This window comes from Protopterus annectens, chromosome 4.part1 (genome assembly GCF_019279795.1).
Source record: "Protopterus annectens isolate FY-2018-M chromosome 4.part1, PAN1.0, whole genome shotgun sequence".
Taxonomy (NCBI): domain Eukaryota; kingdom Metazoa; phylum Chordata; order Ceratodontiformes; family Protopteridae; genus Protopterus; species Protopterus annectens.
The window spans coordinates 192,018,960-192,033,213 of NC_056734.1; the positions used below are offsets into that span (position 1 = coordinate 192,018,960).

Below are 14,254 nucleotides of genomic sequence, written 5' to 3' on the forward strand. Positions count from 1 at the left end.
ATGGCCTTATATGCAGACACAGGTCGCCTGTGTTCAATCTGTATGAGACTGGGTACAAGGACAGGGCTTTCAGCCTATCTGTATAGGATAGGTGTTGCAAACCCTGGATTTGCCTGGTCAGGAACCTCTGTGGTTTCTGCAACTGCTACATTTGCTTGGCAAGGTGCATGCCAAAGGAGCCATTGTACTCGGTAATGTGTCTGATAAGGGTGGAGTATAGGGATGTTGTGGCCTCCTGGTTCCTGGATGACATACCCCTATTTGTGTGCTGAGCCATGTAGACAGCCTTCCGTACAATGGTGCCCTCACAGTGGGAAACTGTCAGGTTGCTACCAACTTTGGTGCACAAGTCACCTCGCACCTAATTGCATGCCCAGTATATTGTTATTACTGTCATAACTGGTGTGGATGACATCTACCACAACAGGGAAAATTATGCATCTCCTGGCATTCAATTTGAGGCAATGCTTCATGCACCAGTTATTAATTTGGGTGAGGGCCTCTTGGAGGATGCTCACATCAGTAGGGGAATGTAAGACAGTGGCCAGCTTGCAACCATCTGTAAACCTGGTCAGCCACAGACCACTGGGTTTGTCTTGTACCTCAAACATGTATATCTCAAACAGTAGAGGACCCCTATCTGATCCTTGTGGTACTCCACTCTGTAAGGGTCTACTAATAGAGGTGGCTTCCAGTACTTTGACCGAGTGGGTATTATCATTGAGCCAGTTAGCTACCCATCTGGTAACATACAGGTTTAAGCCTAGCTTATGTATCTTGGCCACCTGCGGATTACTGTGGGAGATTTGGCTAGGTGTAGGCAGTGTGCACCATCTTCCCCTCGTCCTTGTGTTTGTTGACTGCTTCAGAGAAGTCAACCAGATTTAATAGGCCTGATCTCCCTTTCAGAATACCACACTGTGTGGGCTAGAGCATTTTGAGGTTGATGATGTCCCTGTTTATAAGGTCCTTGATATTGCCTTCCATGCCCTTGCAGATCAGGCTAGTTAGGCTGATGTGCATATGATTGTCTGGGTTAGTGGATTGGTCTGCCTTTGTGTATAGGGATGACAATGGCTGTCCTCTGTGCAGTTTGGATGACAATGGTTCTCAGACTTTGGTTGACTACAGTGTACAATGGAGCTGAGAGCTCATGCCTGAGTTCATGTAGGATGCAGCCAGGGATGGTATCAGGCCCAAGGGGACTTCTGCGTGTTGCCTTTGAGAGGGCATTATGGACCTGCTTCCTGATGATGAGGGGAAGAGGGCAGGTGATGTGCATGTCCATGTGTGCCAATGGGAGGAGAGGGGGTTGATGTTTGCACTTAACATGTCTGCAGCAGGTTGGCTATATCCATGCTGTATGTGTATGTGGTGTTATTGACCACCACTACAGAGCAGATGTGTGTGTTGCCTCTGAGATTGCAGATATATGTGTGAAAGATCTACTGATTGGCCTTGGTGGATGTGTCCAATTTGCACTCAAAGATAGCCTTAGGGTAATTCACCTATGACCTTATTTGCTTGTTCAGACCAAGGTGACATTGCTTCCAATAAGGCAACTGCTCCTTCTTGGCCCTGTCCAGCAATTATTTCCATCTATTATGGTATTTGTGTATTGCTGCTGTCCACCACAGAGGTTTACCCTACCTTGCGGGAGATGATGTTGTCCTGTCAGATATTGCTGAGTCCATACAGCTATGTAGGTTCTCACATAGTATTGTGGTGTGGGCTTGGACACTACTGTTAGTTACAACTGACAGGACAGTCGCTATACAGCTACTTCTACCTGCTCTGAGGAGATTTATAGTAATTTTCAGAAAGTTTATTTTGTTTGAGGGAGATGGTGACCTCAACAGTGATGGCTATATGATCAGATCTTACCAAGGAGATCTCACAAAGGGGGACTGCACAGATGTCAGCATCCTCCAGGACAAGGTACACTTACAATGACATGAGTTTCATGCTAAGACTCCTAGCTCCTGTTAGAACAAGACATCTGCACAAAGGCACAGATCAATAGTGGGCAAAGGCCGGAAAATAGTGACACTTTATAAATCTAGCTGTAACACACTTAATTGCTAGCAAAGATGGTTTCATATTCACAGGAATACTCCGCTGACTATAACATCTGGCATTCAAATGTATGCTATTATGTTATGACTTCAGTCTTTACTGGGTTGCCAGTGATTTGCCAGACAATACACAACTGTATGAGACATTGAGTACAAATATGAGGCAAACATGTGGTCAGTCTGCAACACTCTGGACAGTTGTAAGGTATGAGCTCAGTATATAACATACAGTTCAACACGCACTTATACCCCAGTTGTTTACTATGCACATACCCTATATAGGTCTCTTACATTTGTAAGACAAGCATATGTATCATAGTAGCATTCACAGGTGACATATGAATATTTACAACACCCCATGTAGCTGGCCTAGCAGTGTCACAGCCAGTAGTGGTGGGGTGACTCAGTGTCCAGAGCTGTGATCTACATCACTGCAGACAGGGCCAGCAGGAATGGCCATAGGTGCTGGACAGCAACATGTGAGTCCAGCAAGTGTTGTTGTGACTTAGTGTTTAACTTTCTATGTCACATTATTGCATCCGCCCTTCTGCATTTCATTACATGCTTAACTGATTGACATACCTGTTTTAGTGTTGAAGAGTTTCCTCAGAATAATGGAAATGTTTAGGTTTGTGCAGTCACAGTCTGTCTTTGTGTAGACAGGTTCAGACCTGTTTTGCATAGGCAGCAGCTTGCCTTTTGTAGGTAATGCTCATGAGGAGGTGATGGTCTGTGCACTAATTGGTGTCTCCCACTTATGACTTGCATCTACAGCAGCTGTGTTGCTTTCCATTAGCCAATGCCATAGCAACACAGTGCTATAATTAAGTCCTTCATGTGGGCCTTGCCCCTTTTCCTTTCCTGTGAAGAGAACATTATAGAGGTGTGGGGGCTACAGCTTCAGAGAAGGTAGGTGGAAATACCTCTCAAAACAAGAAATGTGGAGACAGCCCAACAAAATGAGGGACAAAGTTCCAGAATCAGGTACAGATTGTAAGTAAGTACTGCTGTTATACACTTAGAAGACTGCTAGATTAACTGTGTTTGTCTGGACATTCATTTTCTGTGTGACTTGATGTCTGACAGTGATATGTCTCTGACATACCTCTCAACTGTCCATATGTTTGCAGAATGCCCACATATGTGCCTATGTTTGGTCTGTTCCATAGACAATTTCTGTTTTGAGACATCAGTAGGATAATGTGAGGAGTAAAGTCAGTAAATGTTGACATCCATTTCTGCTTCAGACATCATATTCTTCAGGGATGTTATGTTACAACAAACCCTGTAACACCAGCAACTGTTTCAGTTTGTAACACCATTATGTGAGATATGTCCCTCTTTTCAGTCACCTGTCCCCTAAGTATGTCAGGTTGTGTACAGATGTCTTGCAGTAAGAGGTTCAGAGGTATCATGATGTGGTGACATCACTCCTGATATCATCCCACTTAGCAGACTCCCGAAAGTGATATACGGCAGTGGCCATAAATATGGTCCCATACCCTTGACAGTCTGTGGAAATCTGTAGAGTTGAGAGTTATGTATGTTGGTCATCGTTACCAGACAGTCAAGACTATGTAGCAGTGTACTGTGTAAATGTTTGTTGGGCTGAGTGGGGAAAGTGGCAGATGTAGGTGTTATTGATTTATTGATTCTTTTCTATCTGACTGTGCATGCTGCTACAGTTGCTGGTGGTCTATCACATGGGTTTATATTACAAGATCAAATGCTCAGGTGATCGAACACCTAAACATCAAACTTGTAATATCAAAAGCAAAAACCAGTGAACGGCCGATTTAACACAGGGAAAAATTTCCCTTGGCTATTCACCAGATTTTGCCATTTTGTCTACTGTGGAGTGATCTCGGAGTTGGTATATTTAGTTTGGGGGGTGTGGGGGTGAAGTCCTCCAATTAGTCTGGGTGTAAATGTATTTTTTTTCTGTGGCCAATCAACATGTTTTCCTGCGCCATTCGACGTTTTTGGATTCAATATTACAAGTTTGATATTTAGGTGTTCAATCACCTAAGCATTCGATCTTGTAATATAGATGCTATCAGCTGTATATGTCTGTAGGGCAGACTGAGAAATGTCCTGTAACACCTCAGGATTCCCAGTAGACTGTGACTTGAGGCAGTATATGTTGGTGTAGTGTGTCACTGGCAGTCAGGATATGTTTTTTCAGACAGTCGTTATACTCTAGAGATCAGTTGGAGTACTGGTATGTTGCTGTGACTGTGGTGCAAATAGTTGTGGGTGGACGAATTCTCAGCAGTGTCGGCTTTCCCCTGCAGTTACATCCCTGTAGTGCATGATATATTTGTGAATGCATGAGTAATTCCCCAGAGCTGATATGAGGTAGTGTTGTGTTGGTCTGACAATAGTTCAGAAGGTGTTGGGTGAAATGGTTGGCAGCTCTCAGTGTTTTTCCCCTTCTGTTACATGACTGCAGTCATACTTCTCCACTGTCCAGATGTCTATACACTGTCCAGATTCATGGCTCATATGTTTGGTCTGTTCCCCCTAACAGTTGTGGGTTTCTGGAAAATCACTGGGATGATGTGAGTATTGACATCAGGAAATGATGACAATCATTTGTGTTTCCGACCTGAAATAAACCAACCATGCTACTCTAGCAGACATCTATGCTTAAAACAGCCATATTTCAAATATGTCACTATTATTTGCCCTTTATCTGCCCACTTTCTCAGGCTTTTTGCAATGTCTTGCAGTAAGAGGTTGAGTATATATCTATCTATATATATATATATATATATATATGTATATATATATATATATATATATATATATATATATATATAAACATATTTATATATCTAACACACACACACACACACACACACACACATATATATATGTATATATATATATATATATATATATATATATATATATATATATATATGTATACATATATATATGTGTGTGTATGTGTGTGTGTGTGTATGTGTGTGTGTGTGTGTGTGTGTGTGTGTGTGTGTGTGTGTGTGTGTGTGTGTGTGTGTATATATATATATATATATATATATATATATATATATATAAGAGTACTATGGATATGTATTTTTGCCTTATGTTAAATGACTGTAGTGCATACTATCTTTGTAAAAGCATTAAGAATTCCTACAGCTCAGATGGTGTAGAGGTGCATTGCTATGAAGTGATGACTTTTTTCATTAATGTTAAATGACCAGAATGCATGATATGTTTGTAAATGCATTACAAATCCTCACAGCTCAGATGGTGCAGTGGTACATTGCTGTGATTGTAATGTACAGCATCCTGGGTTCAAGACTTGTCAACGCTGATTATTTTGTTGCTTGGCTTAACAAGGGCTAATGAACACAGAGTAATTAAAGCACTTTTAAGCAGCTGTAAGTGGGTTTGTATGTTGGCGACAGACATTTGTAGAATAATTTGTGGATAGATTAACTTCAATGTACATAGGGCTGAAATGTAGAGCTATGTATGGGGCAATGATTTTTTGTGGGACAGATGCCCTTTTTCTTTCTTTTTAAGGTGAGAGTGGAATGTTGGGGAAGGGCTGTAGGTTTGTTTGGGGAGGTAGGTTGTGTAGGATAGGCAGCATTTGCAGACAGACAAGACCCACAAGACAGCAGACAGGGGCAGTATATGACACATGAGGGGGGTAAACACCTTGGACAGGGTAGATGGTTAGGAATCAGAAGCCCATGATCCCCCAAATGGATACAGTGAGACTGAGGTCCCCACTCATGGGCAATCACCACTGCACCTTCATGGTCCGAAGGTGGCTGTGCTGGGGGCTGGACAACAAGGGAAGCTTGCTCCTCCAGGTGCACCAGGCAGCCCTCCATCTGGTGCAGCTGCCCACCTAACTCAGAGCAGATGACACCGTGCACCATACCCTGGAACATTCTGTGGTTGATGAGCTCCTGTCTGCATCCACGCCCAGGGGGTCAGGCCCCATCCCCTGTGGTGGTTCCACCCGTAGGTGGTGCAGGACCAGCAGAGGAGGATGTTTCAGGTTGGGTCCCTGACATGCTGGGGCCTGCTGCCATGGCCAGATGGGCGGGGTGGGCAGATCCACCAGGATCTGCCTTCCCAAATGTGCTATGGTGTTGTGGTTTTCCCAGGTATATTGGTTAGTCATAAACAACACATTTCAAAATTAGTTATAACAGTATGCATGGGTGCTCTAATTAACCCAAACCAACAGATTTGATACAGTTGCATAGCAAATAGAACACATACATAAATGGAACAACAGTAAGCATTTTAACAGCATGCAAGTTACACTGATGGTAAAAGGCCACCAATAATGGTATTTGAACAAGGTATGTTAATATGAAACAAATGAAATATATGAACAATAAGAGAACACATGTCCCAACAATAGGTTTTGAGAACAACATACCTGTAGTATATGAATAATAATTATTGATGCAGATGATGGGTGGGGGGAGAGAAAAAAGTCCATTAACAACTGTATTAGCTTCTATTTTTCACAACAGTACTGTTCAATACTCTACAGGTCTGCCTTCACTTTACATCTACCTATGGCCCATAGCTTCTGTGACACATAAATATCTGTTAGACTATCAACCCTGTAATGGTATGGGGTAGACTGGGTGAACTGTGGCTACTTTACTGGAGGGGTCCTGTACATGTCAGGGTTACATACTTGACAAAGAAGGGGTACCCTGCAATGATGTTGTGTGAGTCTGCTACTAGCATAGTTCACCTGGATACCTATCTGTGTCCAAGGTGATTGGCAGCAGTGACCACTAGCCATGACAGCGTGACATTTAAGAGACATGTATAGGGAAGAGGGCATGGTGTATGTACCTATCCTGCTGTCATTTGCAGCATGGGGTTGGACAGTGGGACAGTTGTACACGGTGTATTGTTATACCCTTCAAACAGCTACTAAAAACATTTCCTTACCTGTAGGACCCATGGAGAAAATATCTGTTACCACTATCTGACTGTTTCTACAAATATTCAAGATTTCTTGAGTGCATATATGCACAAATCTCAGTACCACTCCCTGGATTCAAACCATGCCTGGGTGTGCTAAAATGAACTACAAGGCTGTTTCACATCACACTGAACTACTGGGAAACTTGTTTGACTGTTTTCTGCCTAATACTCTATGGGTTAGACAGTCTGCCCTGATAATCCTGACATTCATGCATGACAGATAGTGTACTGTGTAGTAGTCCTTTGGAATTATATGATCCGGAAAGCAAAGGTTAACACAAGACATTGCAGCAAGGGACACACACATTTGACATTAGTATTCAGGGTTCAGATCTTAGTGCATAACATATGTCATATTTCATGTATATATTGATTTACAGCTCCACAATCTACTGTTTTGCATACTAGCTGGTTCTCAGAACTACCTTTGTTAATTCATGCTGTCAAAGCCATATTTTCTGTGTAGAACCTGTACACATTCTGTTTTTACAACAGCATACCTGAATAAAAACAACAGTTGGTGGTTTAGGTTTTTATTGTACTTATATGACACAGTACTTTACTACCGCATATGCTGTAGATCACTATTAGTCTGGCAATCTTTTCTTTAATCATTAGACACAGAACACAGTAGCAATTTACTCCTTCTTATTTATTTCACTATATACTGCAAGGTAGATCTGTATTCACCAGCCTGTCAGCACAGCCTTGTCAGTCTGTCCGCATGGGCCTCAGCATTGCTAGCCCTCTATCACATACTCAGGCTAGAATTTGGTACAGCTATACCTGGAATACTTACAAACTGCTGGAGCATGGTTGTCCCGAGCATCTTGGATCCATTGGGCCAAGAGCGCCCCCTACCTCCACTTTAGGTCTGCATAGTGATGCCATAACTGCTCACAATTTTGGGGGATGCCAGCGACACTGGTGAGATTGAATGACAGACTGTCCCAGGCCTCTGCTTTATACTGTGAGCCCTGTAGCAGTCTGTCATCATGGTTTGCTACAATGAACCCAGCCATGACTCTGGACTCTAAAATGCCCCAGCACTGTGCCCAAAAGTGTCAGCCCTCACAAATGCCTGACACAGTTTCTACTCAGAGCAAGCTACAACCGATTCTGGCTGTATTGCCACCTTTGCCATTTAAATTAGGCTATATTCCCACCCTTTGCCTTCATTTGGACCATTTTGAAAATGCTGAGCTTAGCTAAGTGATGCGCAAATCTGCTAAGCTGATTTGAGCAGTGCTTAAAGGGGTAATTGCTGAGCACTGCTTAACAGTGTGCAAATCCGCTTAGCTGAGCTGACTGCTGCTTAGCATTTACGTCTAAGCAATGCTTAAACCAGCTATGCATAGCTGAGCACAACTAACCATTGCTCACTTTTCATTTTTAGAAAATATCAGAATAATGACCTAATTAATCATTACGGACATATTAGTAAGGGTATATGATTTACTTTACATGACGTCCCTCTATGTGCTTTCATTACATTACCATGGGGTGTGACTATACTGTATGGGACATTTGTGTATACATGGGTGATTTCACATGTTATATGCAGTCACACTTCCATTTTAGACCAGCTACACTGCACTGGTTGACAAATATCAATTACTACATAATTTAAAATAAAAATAACAATTTTAACACTGCTTTCCCATGTAAAGATAAAGTGCCTGGCCTGGAAAATTACAGAACCAACTGATATTGCCAGTGTCCTGGCAGATAGGGTCAGTGCTAACTTTACCCCTCTCTCACCCCCCCTAAAGGGCTCATATCTATACACAAAGAATGCAGATTCCCTGTAATCACAACTATGCAGGTAAAATCTGCACTCTCTAAAGCCAAAAACACAGCATCCATGGGACCGGACAACATCCCAGGCTGCGTTTTACATGAACTTCAGAATGAACTGGCTCCCCACCTAAGCACCCTGTTCAATCATAGTCTCACATCAGGCTTTGTGCCCACTGAATGGCACACAGCAACAGTTATCCCACTCCACAAAGAGGGAGCCACCACTGATCCCTGGAACTATCACCCTATTAGCCTGATGAGTCTGGTCTGTAAGGCCATGGGATGTATCATCATGGAACTCATAAACAAAGACAATGGTAACATCCAAACTCTGGACCTCACCCAGTTTGGGTTTGTGAAATGCAGATCATGCCTCCTGAACCTGATCGACTTCTTTGAGGCAGTCAGAAAAGCTGTAGATGACGGTAAGATGTTTCACACAGCCTATCTTGATCTTGCCAAGGCTTTTGACACCATCACCCATTCTGGAATTATAACTAAACTCACTAAATGGTATAAATCCCTACATTACAAGATGGGTTGCCAGTTGGCTGACTGACAGAACCCACACTGTAAAAGTTGCAGACTCCAAATCTGACTTCAAACCAGTTACAAGTGGAGTAGCACAGGGTTCAGTCCTGGGACATCTCCTGTTTGGTATCTACTTCTCTGAAATACAGGCTAACCCAGAAGGCCTTTAGCTAACAAAATTCTCAGATGACTGCAAACTAGGAGCCATAGTTGAGTCCCCAAATGATGTGGACATCCTACAGAAGGGTCTCACTGAGACAGATGCCTGGTGTCAGAGCCATGGCCTCAAGCTCAATGCCAAAAAGTGCATTGTCATCCCCTTTGGTAAAAAACTCTGTACCATGAACTACCACACAGGTGGCAGTCTACTTAATGCTGAATGTGTAATAAGAGACCTGGGGACCCAGGTAGACAGTAGTCTTTCCTTTGATAATCACATCACCACAGTAGTCAGGAAATCCTTCTATGTGGCACACCTCATCACTCCCTGTCACTCCACTGTCCCAGAGAATTCCCATACTCTGGAACAAGTTACCCATCTATGTCAAGCAAAGTTCCTCATTAGTACTCTTCAAGAAAAATCTTGATAAGTGGATGGGAAATAGGAAATACACCCCGGGGATCACTTCAGTGGCTCTGCTCAACAAGGGCACAGGAAAATAACTTTCTTGAGTGGCATAAGCCAGGAAACCTTGTTGGCTAGGCTTACTTAGGCCCTTGGGCCAATAGCCTAGTACCTATCTATGAACCTATGGTACTCAAACCATGAACACCTGCATGCAAAGTTAGGACTCTAACCACTTGGCATTAGGGTTTTAGCTGTATATTTTTATTTATCTCCTATGGGAGGTTTAAGAAATGCTGAGCAGAGGGCCATAACAGGCACATCCACTAAGCTACACTTAAACATACCTTAGAATGAAAAATAAAAATAAATTAATAAACCCACTTTATTTACATGTATCTGTACATCTTGTCAGTCACAGTAAGAGAAATTGTAAGGGGACACATAAGGACAGATTTTACATATTGCTCTTACACACTTAGAAAGTCATTAGAATAATACGTTTTGCATTAGCATGACATTAACATGAGGCAGCATACCTCTCAACTGTACAGAATTTTGCAGAATGTCCAGCTTATTGCCTCATATTTCTGGTCCATTTCTCATGTGACTGTGGTTTTCTAGCAAATCATTGGCAAATCACTTGGGGTTTAAGTCAGAACATAATGACAGACATTTGAGTTTTGGACTTCATACCCTTCAGGAAATCAGTGCTAATCAAAAACCTGTTATTCTATCAACTTTCCAAGTTTGTAAGAGCAATACTTAAAAAGTGTCCCTATTTTTGGGCCTTTGTCCCCCCATTATTTATGGCTTTGTACAGCTTTCTTGCTCTAGGAAGTTGTGAGGTATGTGAGGCAGGCATCTCGGCATTCTGAGGAAACCTGTACAGTTGAAGGGTATGGCTGTACAGCTCTTTTGCAATGCATTGGGTGTGTGACAGTACCTGTCACACACACCCTGCATTGCGTCCTATTGGGATTGCTGCTTTCAGTGTCTGCGGACACCGAAAGCACTTGCAAAGTGCCATATAGCACTTTGATAATGCAGGGTGTGTGTGACAGAACCTGTCACACACCCCCTGCGTTAATTTTTTGATCCTCTATCTATTTCAGTGTCCACAGACACCGTTTTACTATTTTATTTGAATTCAGTGTCCACGAACACTGAATGCATTTAAAAAGTGCTGTAAGGTACTTTTTGAGTGCAGGGCACATGTTAGATGTGAGTGCACTACTTAAACATGCCCCCTGCACTCAGTAGTGTTTGTGTCCATTTAGCCTTAGCAGTAGCATGCCTTCATGAATATGCAAGGTGAGCTGCTGTTAAAGCTAAGGGAAAATGGACATGGTTCACTCTGTGCAGGAATAGTACTATTCTTGCAAGGAGTTTATTGAATCCTGGGGCAGGTCTTACACTACTGAAGCTCTTAACTGCTTTGCGTTTTTCATGACCGCAGAGAGTAATCACCGTGCTCCATGCACAGCAAGGTAATTATTTACCCATCAAAATACATTTATATTGCAATGTATTCTAGTGAAAAAATGACATCAATTTCCAGATACAGCTAAATGAACATCTAAAACACTTTACATTTTCTAAATCTATTATCTCCAATATAACACAAAAGTACAAAACAGAAACAAATCTCTTCTTTACTCTTCACTTAATGTACCACAATTAATAAAAGGGAATAAAATCAGTCATTCAACATGACTAAACCTTAATTTTTGCAGGGGGCAGGCTGCCATACCCACTGCATCTGTAAGTACATTAACTCAAAATTCATACAATAGTGGGGTAATGGAAAACTTCCTCAAAACTGCTGTTCAATGAAACTCACATCAGCAAAATGAACTACTTCTCAAAATAAGCCAAGGAAATGGATTTTGATGCAATACATGGAAACTTTCAAGACATGCATCATTATGGAGCTAAATGCTGAAGAAGGCAATATAGTTTCTAAGCCTCTCCAGAGAAACCATAAAGCATGAATTTGGTTTTGTTGATATTTGTTTCTAGCTGGTATCCTGCCACCCATGAAATGAACTCACTAATGTCTTGTAAGATACTTTTTTTTAATAGTTTCATGTGAGGGATGCACATGCCAGAAAAAAAAACAGATCGTCTCTGCACAGTAAGTAATGCATAAACATGAGGCCTGATTGAATGACAGACATTTCAAAACAATATGAAAAAGAAATAATCCAGCATTGGGCTCAGAGGTACTCCAGTATTGTATAAACTGAGGTTTAGATAAGGTTATTTGATAGCTGACTTTTTATTGTGTGTTACAAAGGCAGCTTCTAGACCAGCTACATAGGGCTGTTTGTAGAGCCTATGTGACCTAATGTCTTAATCAGAAAAACATGACTCTGACAATCAAAGGTTGTAGTTAGAAAAACAAACTTCACAGAAATAAGTAGGCCCTAATCAACATTTGTTAGACAAAGGTCTCACCAGTGAGTAGGCGACAATCCATGTTTCCTACAATGTCATCCACACAAAGGTCTCACCAGTGAGTAGGCCACAATCAACATTTATTAGAATGTTCCCCAGTGAGAAGTACTTATATTCCTTCCCTTCGTGAAACCATGTTAGCAGTCTGTTTGAATCCCATACACATACCTGTTTTCTCTGGATCTGGTATAGCTGTGCCTGTTTCTGGATGATCTAGAGAGGTTATGTGGTCTGTAAATACTAGGAGACTTTCAGGATGTTTCCATTCAAGCCCCCATTATCTGGGAATATTATTTAATTAATTCATGACTTGTTTTTCCATGGTCTTCTTGAAGTGCAGTGGCAGAATTTAGGCTAATGGGAAGCTAGCACTCTATTCAGAGCTGGTAGTATGGTAAACAGATAAACATTACTCCTTTGCAAGTGAGGAAGCAAACACTAAGTTTTGGGCAGAAAACCATGCAGTCCAAGAAATACCTAAATTTAAGCAGAGTGCAATTTGCTTGTTTTTATACAGACATGCATCTCTGTGGAATACTTGCATTATAAACACAGTGCAATTATATAACAGTTCTAACATGCAACACACTCAGATATATGCATTGTAAACAGGACACAGTTAACACATTGTTTATGTATGGGTAAACAATACTATGAAATACCTATGTTATAAACACAAAGCAGTTAGTACATAATTTTTCCATGGATATTTAGCACCTTGAAAGGAACACGTTATAAATGCAGTAAAGTTAAGACATCTTTTTTTTGCATAGACATTCAACACTTGTAAACACAGTAGAATTTAAGACATAATTTCTGAATGATCATTTAGCAACCTGAAATATTTGTTGCAGAAATTCAACGGAGCTATTAAATCATTTCTGGAGAACCAAAAACTGCATTTCAAATTTGCATCAGTTGCAGCTGTCTCTGTACAACTACATATAATTATGTAAATTATAAATGTTATCAATGACCATGGTGTATTTACTATAACCAGAAATATGTTATTATGGAAACCAAATAAGAGTATCATTCTTATGGATTAACTAGTGTTAATAGTTTTCCCAGAACAGAACCCATTTTTTATTACTAAAGATTAACTGTTCTCTGATTTAAAGGTCCGATTCTTGTCATAACCGAATACTGCTGCCATGGTGATCTTCTCAACTTTCTGCGAAAGAAAGCTGATTGTGTTATTGCTTATCCAATTAAAGAACTGCTCCAGGACTGCATTGGGGACTACAAAAACATAAGGGCGAATAAGAAATACACAAGAAGGTAAAATACACAGGTTGACTTACACAATTAACACTACAATGTCTCAGATATATACCACATGAATATAAAGTTTTTGCAAAATAAAACCGAGAAAGCAAAGATATTGGTTAAAATATGGTGATTATTTTAATCTGCCTTATGATATTATGCTATGGTATTTATTTGTTAGTGACAGCTGATTGCCATGGAATGTACAGTTTATTGTTTAGAAGAAATATATTTTAAGGTTTTACATGCTGATTTTTTTTTTTCTTTTATCTAATTCAGTGACAGTGGTTTTGGAAGTCAACACTCTGATGGATATCAAGAAATGAAGTCTGCATTTATAAATATGAAACGGCATGGTAAGATAATCTGATTAAAAGTAATCTTATCTGTGAAAGTGTATGCCTGTGTCTGTGTATATAAATCTGTATCTATATCTATATCATCTATATCAAGCTACCATTATACAGCTAGATATAGCTATAAAGATGTGTATGTATATATATATATATATATATATATATATATATATATATATATATATATATATATATATGTGTGTGTGTGTGTGTGT

The 14,254-nt window shown here is 40.7% G+C and overlaps 1 protein-coding gene across 1 annotated transcript in view; it reads left to right on the forward strand.

The window, feature by feature from the left end:
- LOC122800812 (macrophage colony-stimulating factor 1 receptor-like) overlaps positions 1-14,254 on the forward strand; it is an 875,741-nt gene that overhangs the window by 599,062 nt on the left and 262,425 nt on the right. Inside the window, exons 13-14 of the mRNA XM_044070092.1 lie at positions 13,536-13,695; positions 13,963-14,039. Of these exons, the coding sequence (XP_043926027.1) occupies positions 13,536-13,695; positions 13,963-14,039 (237 nt within the window). The remainder of the gene's footprint in view (positions 1-13,535; positions 13,696-13,962; positions 14,040-14,254) is intronic.